The sequence below is a fragment of the Apium graveolens genome, chromosome 6, assembly GCF_009905375.1.
Source record: "Apium graveolens cultivar Ventura chromosome 6, ASM990537v1, whole genome shotgun sequence".
Lineage (NCBI taxonomy): Eukaryota > Viridiplantae > Streptophyta > Magnoliopsida > Apiales > Apiaceae > Apium > Apium graveolens.
The window spans coordinates 17,527,376-17,534,772 of record NC_133652.1 but is presented as its reverse complement, the minus strand read 5'-3'; the positions used below and the strand labels follow the sequence as shown (position 1 = coordinate 17,534,772).

Genomic DNA, 7,397 nt, shown 5'->3' with positions numbered 1-7,397 from the left:
TTACAAATAGCCAAATTTATAGGAATTGCAGTTACTCACATATAACCTAGTATTCAACAACTATAACATTTATGGGAGAAAAACATGGAAATAATGAGTGATAGGATTTGAATGGTGCAAGGAAGAAGGGATAAGGGAGAGGGCCATAAAGCTAAAAATGGCATGAACAAAGCACAACACACACAGAAGAGAACACAGAAGCATAACCAAGTAATCAACATATCTCCTTCATACACACACACAAAAACAGCATAATAGATTTTATACTATGAACATGGTTATAAGCTCGAATTATATCTTCTAATCTTCATATAAAACCTTAGTGAATTTTATTAGGTTGGTTATACAATCCCACCCGCGTTTTTTTCCCGTTCTCGGGTTTTTTGTGTCACCAATTTCTTGTGTAATTTATATTTCCGTTTTTATTAGTTCAGCTATATTGTACAATTCGATCTAATTATTCCTTAGCAATTAACCTACAAAATTTGGTAAAAACAATTGTTGCCGTCTGTGGGAAACTTCCTAAGGATTCGGCTGGTTCACCACAATGCCATGCAATGATTTAGAAGAACAAGTTACCAATCAAGGAGCTGAAACTGAAAACAACAAAGAAATGGAAGCAATGTTAAAGAAACTACAGGAGGAGATGGTGAAGATACACTCTGAAAATGAGGCATTGAAGAAAGAAATCACTACGGCCAAATCCAAGACCGAAACGGCCACAAAGAAGACGATCCCAAGTGTAGTCCGACGTCTGAACATGGATGATGCTGAGGAGTGGGATCAACACGATGAACCAACAAAGGTATCGACAATGTCATCGAGATAGAGGACGCTAAAAATGTACCAAATAATGATGATAATGTAGATAAGCAACGTGATGACCAAAAATTATGAAGATCGTGAGGAACGAGAAGGGGATTATGACAGGAGGAGATCACGTCACAGGAGTACGAAGTCTCAAAATCAGATTCCAGAGGAGTTTAAAAGAGAATTATAAGAGGTGAGGGAGTTAATCGAGAGGATTCTTGGCATCCCCAAGCCATTGGAGAAAGCAACCCCTACGAGTTATGCTAATTCACCCTTTCATGACAATATTACTTTGGTAGAAATACCGAAGCGCTTCACAGTGCCACAAATGAGGCCATATGATGACACTAATGATCCATTGGAACACATCGCACAATATAAACAACGAATGTTCACGGTACATATTACATGTGACTTAAGGCTTGTATGTGTAAGGGTTTCGGCTCAACATTGTCAGGACCAGACCTACAATGGTTTGTGAATCTTCCATACAAGAGGATCAAGATATTTTCCAACCCAAGGATGCATTTAACATGCAATTTGCTAGCAGTAGAGTGTTTGAGAAAACCATGAGCGATTTATACAAGATCGTACAGCGTCATAGAGAGCCACTACGTGACTACTTGACACGATTCAACAAAGAGAAAGTGACTATTACCAACTGTGATGTACCCACAACTATTGAGGCGTTTAGAAGGGGATTAGAGAGGGAGTTTCCACTTTATGAAGAATTGACAAAATACCCATGTAGAACTATGGATGACGTACAAGCTAAAGCTATGGAACATGTGAGGTTGGAAGAAGACAGAAGGGAGGATGATCCGAAATATTACAAACCTTCGAGAAAGATTACAACGCTAAAGTCTAAGGAATAAAAACCCTATTTGAGGCCTTCTAGGGATGAAGTCTATGCCAACACGATACGGGAACGAAATGATTGGAGAAAGGAGGAACGTGTGGATTTGAGAAAGGATCATAATTTACCTCCAACGTACGAAAGCTACGGTTTCACGATAACACCATTAGCCATGATGAAGGAGTTCACTAAGCTAGGAGATATAGTTAAATGGCCAACAAAGAGCAACAAGCCCAAGGTGAATCCATACTCTAAATTATGGCGTGACTATCATGGAGATTACGGACACAAAGCTTATGACTGTGTGGCTTTACGAAAGGAGCTACAATTTTTAACCGAGAAGGGGTACTTAACTGAGTTCATGACATTCAAGAAAGCAGCTTACGTCAGGAGAGACATGTCACCCAATAGAGATGACATAACGCCAATGAGACAACCACCACCACCACCACATCATAAAGTAATTAACTTCATCGCAGGTGGTTCTGAAGAGTGTGGGTCTACATACTCACAAGTGAAAAGGGTGGATAGAGAGACAGACATACGAGTTACTCAAGTAGGAGTTGGCAGTAGTACTCTACCAGCCTTGATATTTGACGAATCAGATAAGAGGACTATTCGAGAACCACAATATGATGGACTTGTCATTTCACTCCCAGTGGGGAATTACCTGATCAAAAGGATATTAGTTGACAACAGGAGTGCTGCCAACATCATGATGCTGAGCACGTTGAAGCAAATGGGTTTGGCAAAAAGCGACATGATTAAGAAATTGACGACATTGGTGGAAACATGATGACATCACAGGAATTGATCCTGGCGTAATCACTTATAAGTTGAATGTTGATCTAACTTACATTCCCGTACAAAAAAGGAAGTTTGCAGCAGAAAGAAACAAGATAATCAATGGCGAAGTAGATAGGCTCTTGAAAGCTCGAATGATTAGAGAGGTAGACTATCCTGAATAGTTGGCCAATGTTGTTATAGTGTAAAAGAAAAATGGAAAATGGAGGGTTTATATTGATTATACATACTTCAACAAGGCATGTCCCAAAGACCCCTATCCATTACGTTATATTGATGTTATGGTGTATTCGACAGCTGGACATGAGTTGTTGACATTTTTAGATGCGTCAAGTGGTTTGAACCAAATCAAGATGGAGCTGTCTGATTGTAAGAAGACAACATTCATTACAGATAGGGGGGTATATTGCTATTTAGATATGCCATTTGGACTACGTAATGCAAGGGAAACATTTTAGAGACTCGTCAATAAGATGTTCAAAGATCAAATAGGTCAAACAATGGAAGTTTACATCGATGACATGGTGGTTAAATCATTGAATGCATAAAATCATGTTCGTGACTTATAGGAAGTGTTTGACATATATTGAGATCGTACAACATGAAACTCAACCCCTCCAAATGCAATTTTGCTGTGCCCTCTAGAAAATTTCTTGGATACATTGTGACAAGGAGAGGAATTGAAGCTAGTCCGGCATATATTAAGTGATCTTTGAGTTAAAAAGTCTATCTAATATCAAAAAAGTCCAGAAGCTAACGGGAAGAGTTGCAGCATTGAACAAATTTATTTCCCGGTCATCAGACATGTGCAAGCTCTCTTACGACGTATTGAGAAAGAACAAGGGATTCGTATGGTCAGACAAACATGAAGCTGCGCTAATTGACTTGAAGCATTATCTCACCAACCCTCCATACTTGTCGAAACCTTATCAAGGTGAAGACCTTTACGTCTACATGTTCGTTACTGATCATTCCGTGAGTGGTGTGCTTGTCAAGGAACATAAAGGCGTCCAGTCACCCATCTACTACGTTAGTAAGAGCCTAATGGACGCAGAAACAAGGTACACATCTCTTGAAAAACTTGTACTTGCATTAGCCATGACTTCGACAAAGTTAAGACATTACTTTGAATCTCATAAAATACATGTCATGACAAATTTTCCTTTGAGAAATGTTTTAAGTGAACCTGACTTGACGGGAAGGATGGCGAAATGAGCCATACATCTAAGCACATATGGCATCATATATGACACTAGGACTACCATAAAGTCACAAGCCTTAGCTGACTTTGTGGCTGATTTGAGTCCAAGCCAAATGACGATATCCGATGACGAGTTTCGACAAGTCATTATAAGAGCAAATGTCAAGTCATGGATATTGTACACGGATGGGGCGTCAAATGTAAATGGAACAGGATTGGGGCTTGTACTAAAATCGCCACAGGGGGATATAATAGCACACTCAATCTGCTATGATTTCAAAGTAACTAATAATGAGGCTGAATATGAAGCATTGATCTTGGGGTTGACAACTACCGAGGACATGAAGGTCAGACATATTGATGTAAACTGTGATTCGTTATTGATTGTCAATCATGTTAATGGTTCTTATGAAGCTAAGGACCCCAATATGATTTCGTACTTAGATGCCACCAAAAGATTGACAAGCTATTTTGACACATTCAACATACGATAAGTACCTAGGGAGAACAATGTTCGAGCTGATATGCTAGCTGGCCTTGGAGCTATTTTCAAATACCTCAATTTAAATAATATCCCAGTTATATATATCATGAAGCCTGCTGTTGAAAGACTGGTTCACAATGTAGAGGTGTTGACCCTTGATCGACGTGATAATAATTCGGATGAAGTCATGGATAGTTGGATCCAAACATACAAGGATTACTTATAACTTGGAGTTAAGCCCAACGACAAAAACGAAGCAAGAACACTTAGGATGAAGGCGCCAAGGTTCATGATTATGGATGATGAGCTGTTTAAGAAGTCCTCTACGAGATTACTCCAAAGGTGCTTAAAGAAGCATGAGGATGACATAGTTTTGAGGGATACACATGAAGGAGAATGTGGGAATCATACTAACGGAAGAAATATTTCATCAAAGATATTACGCTTGGGCTATTATTGGCCTACATTAAGATAAGATACATTAGATTACACGAAGAAATGTGACACCTGCCAGAGACACGCACCCTTCATACATCAACCATCTGAGCGTCTTAACATATCTATTCCCTTTTGGCCTTTCATGCAATGGAGGATGGACATTGCGGGGAAGATGCCACCTGCACATGGACAAAAAGTGTTCATGCTAGCCATGACGGACTATTTTCTTGAAGTGGATCGAAGTACAGGCGTTCAAACATGTCACGTCAAAAGAGGTGATCTCATTCATCAAAAGAAACATTCTATGCAAGTTTGGTGTACCATATGAAATCATTTGTGACAATGGATCACAATTCATAAGCGATAAGATATAAGCATTTTGCAGACGTTGGAATATCAGCTTGATCAAGTCGACACCAAGATACCCTCAAGCCAATTGACATGCTGAATCAAGTAACAAGATTATAATCAACAGCCTCAAGAAAAGACCGACTTCGTGCAAAGGAAAATGGGTTGAAGAATTGCCTTGGGTATTGTGGTCGGACAGGAGTACTCCTAAAATGTCAACTGGACAGACACCTTATAGCTTAGTCTATGGGACTGAAGCAGTCTTACTAATAGAGATCATGATGCCCACTTCCAGGTATGGATTGTTGACATGTGACATGAATAGCAAAGAATTGACACATAACGTAGATATAGTGGACAAGCTTCGAGAGATGGCAAGAATACATATGGTGTCTTACCAACAGAGGGTTTCCAACACATATAACAAACATGTCCATGTGAGATCTTTCCGTGTTGGTGACTTGGTACTGAGGAAGACGTTCCAGAACACTATGAACGTGATAGCAGGAAAGTTTGCTGACACTTGGGAATGACCTTACCTTATTGATGCAGTTGTTAGACGTGGGGCTTATCGGCTTTCAAGTTTAGATGGCATTCAAGTACCAAGAAGCTGGAATGCTTTTATCACGTGTAAAGTTTCCTAACTTATCTTTTAAATTCAGTTTTTAGGAATCTTTGATAAGTAAGTCGCTAGGACATAGTTGATTGTCGAATTTTTCTTATGTTGGTATGATATTTTACTTGAATAAATTTGATCCCATGTTTTCAATTCTTTGTGTTTTGCATCATAAGCTATGTGATTATGCAAATTATTTCTACCAATTGTGCTTGTCTTCTAGATTTACTCATGTTTACATAAGTCTACTTTATAATAATTGCTTTTATAGTAATTGCGTACATCGATATACGATAGACACAGCGTGTTAACTACAAATGTAAGGGCTGATCACCCTACTACGATTGTGTTACTTCGATTAAAAAAATACTATAAGTAAGCGATACTTATAGTCGACAAGAATATTGTATTGGATTTCTCACAATAACGAATATTTGCTTAAATGAATTCGCGTTATACTAACAAATAAAGATCTGAAAGTAAACAGATAAAGATCTTGGAAGAATGAGTGTTCAGAAATTGATAAGCATCAAGATACCTGACTTTGACAAGGTCAACTACACACTTTGAAAAAAAAAGATGATGTTGTTCATAAAAATGGCCAATCCCATGTATGTTCAGATTATCAAGAATGGACCTTTCATTCCTATGGTGAGAGTTTATGAATCTACATAAAAAGATATAGTCATACCAGCACACTATACACCTAAAAACCCTTAACCTACACAGAGCCTAAAAAGGAGAAGGTTGCACTAGATAGCAGTTTACAACTCATATTAATTGAGTCTCATGATAATGTTATGTACAACAACATTATCAACTGTGATTCTGCTAAACAGATTTGGGAGAAGATTGAGATACTGTGTGAGGGGATTGAAGAAGTTAGATCTAACCAAAGGAGAATCTTGGTGTCACAATATGAGGGTTTCATGGCTAAACCTAAAGAAGGAATTACTGATATTTTTAAAGATTCAACAAATTAATTAATGACTTATAACTTCATGATAAATATTATGAACTGAGGAGGTTAACCTAAAGTTTTTCCTGACCCTTTCTGACCATCTTGAACACAAGATATCTGTTATTAGAGAAGGAAGAGACCTAAGCAGAATGACATTAGAGGTCTTATATGGGATTCTGAAAACATATGAGTTTAAGATGTTGCAGAGAAAGTCATTTAAGGCAAACCAAGGACATGTAGTAGATGGATCTAGTGCCTTGATGGTCAATGACAGTACAATGCTTTAAGATGAACAAGAAGCTCAAACTCCAATCACTCATGCTATTGAGCAAAAGAACAAGGAGCCTAAAAAACAAGTCATGTTGTACACGACATGCCTGTACTATAACAAGACTAAGTCAAATTGACAACCCTAAGTAAGTTATATGATAATCTAAGTTTGCATCTTGTATTGTATTACTTAAGTCTGTAAAAGTGTAAATAGATTAGAATGGAGTATTTTTCTGTAAACAATCTCAAGCCTAAGAATAAACTTTGGAAGACGATTATGAAGATCATGCCTTAGAGACAATGTGAAGAAGCTTGGAGTTGAATAAATCTGTTTTGGGAAAAATATTCTAAGTCAAGAAATTTACAATCACAGATTAAGTCTTATAGAGAAGTCATTTGAGAACTCCAGAATGACTTATCGACAAGTCAAGAAAATCTTATAGAGAAGTCTCAGAGATATCGACAAGTCAAATGAAGATATGAAGATTAGAGATATCGACAAGTCATTTCTGCAATAGAGAACTCAGAAATATCGATAAGTCAAATTGAAGATGTGAAGATTGGAGATATCGACAAGTCAAATTCTCATTAGAGATCTCAGAGATATCG

General features: G+C 37.8%; 4 protein-coding genes across 4 annotated transcripts; all 4 read left to right on the top strand.

The window, feature by feature from the left end:
• The first annotated feature begins 1,280 nt into the window (after positions 1–1,280).
• LOC141664690 (uncharacterized) lies at positions 1,281–2,462 on the top strand. Its single transcript, XM_074470646.1, has 2 exons — positions 1,281–1,603; positions 1,709–2,462. The coding sequence occupies exons 1-2, from the start codon at positions 1,281–1,283 to the stop codon at positions 2,460–2,462; spliced, it is 1,077 nt and encodes a 358-aa protein (XP_074326747.1).
• Positions 2,463–3,274: 812 nt separating this feature from the next.
• On the top strand, positions 3,275–3,685 carry LOC141664689 (uncharacterized). The gene has a single exon (XM_074470645.1). It carries the CDS (start codon positions 3,275–3,277, stop codon positions 3,683–3,685), a length of 411 nt encoding a protein of 136 aa, XP_074326746.1.
• Positions 3,686–3,784: 99 nt separating this feature from the next.
• LOC141664688 (uncharacterized) lies at positions 3,785–4,165 on the top strand. Its single transcript, XM_074470644.1, has one exon. The coding sequence runs from the start codon at positions 3,785–3,787 to the stop codon at positions 4,163–4,165; it is 381 nt and encodes a 126-aa protein (XP_074326745.1).
• Positions 4,166–4,747: 582 nt separating this feature from the next.
• On the top strand, positions 4,748–5,474 carry LOC141664687 (uncharacterized). The gene is made up of 2 exons (XM_074470643.1): positions 4,748–4,908; positions 5,069–5,474. Exons 1-2 carry the CDS (start codon positions 4,748–4,750, stop codon positions 5,472–5,474), a joined length of 567 nt encoding a protein of 188 aa, XP_074326744.1.
• The last annotated feature ends 1,923 nt before the right edge of the window (positions 5,475–7,397 follow it).

What these genes read in the sequence shown, in the direction of transcription:
- LOC141664690 (XM_074470646.1), top strand. Translation starts at nt 1,281, where the DNA reads ATGGTTTGTGAATCTTCCATACAAGAGGATCAAGATATTTTCCAACCC. An exon ending in AAAGCTATGGAACATGTGAG is followed by an intron (nt 1,604 to 1,708) that starts GTTGGAAGAAGA and finishes GAGGCCTTCTAG; the next exon opens with GGATGAAGTCTATGCCAACA.
- LOC141664689 (XM_074470645.1), top strand. Translation starts at nt 3,275, where the DNA reads ATGTGCAAGCTCTCTTACGACGTATTGAGAAAGAACAAGGGATTCGTA.
- LOC141664688 (XM_074470644.1), top strand. Translation starts at nt 3,785, where the DNA reads ATGACGATATCCGATGACGAGTTTCGACAAGTCATTATAAGAGCAAAT.
- LOC141664687 (XM_074470643.1), top strand. Translation starts at nt 4,748, where the DNA reads ATGGACATTGCGGGGAAGATGCCACCTGCACATGGACAAAAAGTGTTC. An exon ending in AAACATTCTATGCAAGTTTG is followed by an intron (nt 4,909 to 5,068) that starts GTGTACCATATG and finishes TATAATCAACAG; the next exon opens with CCTCAAGAAAAGACCGACTT.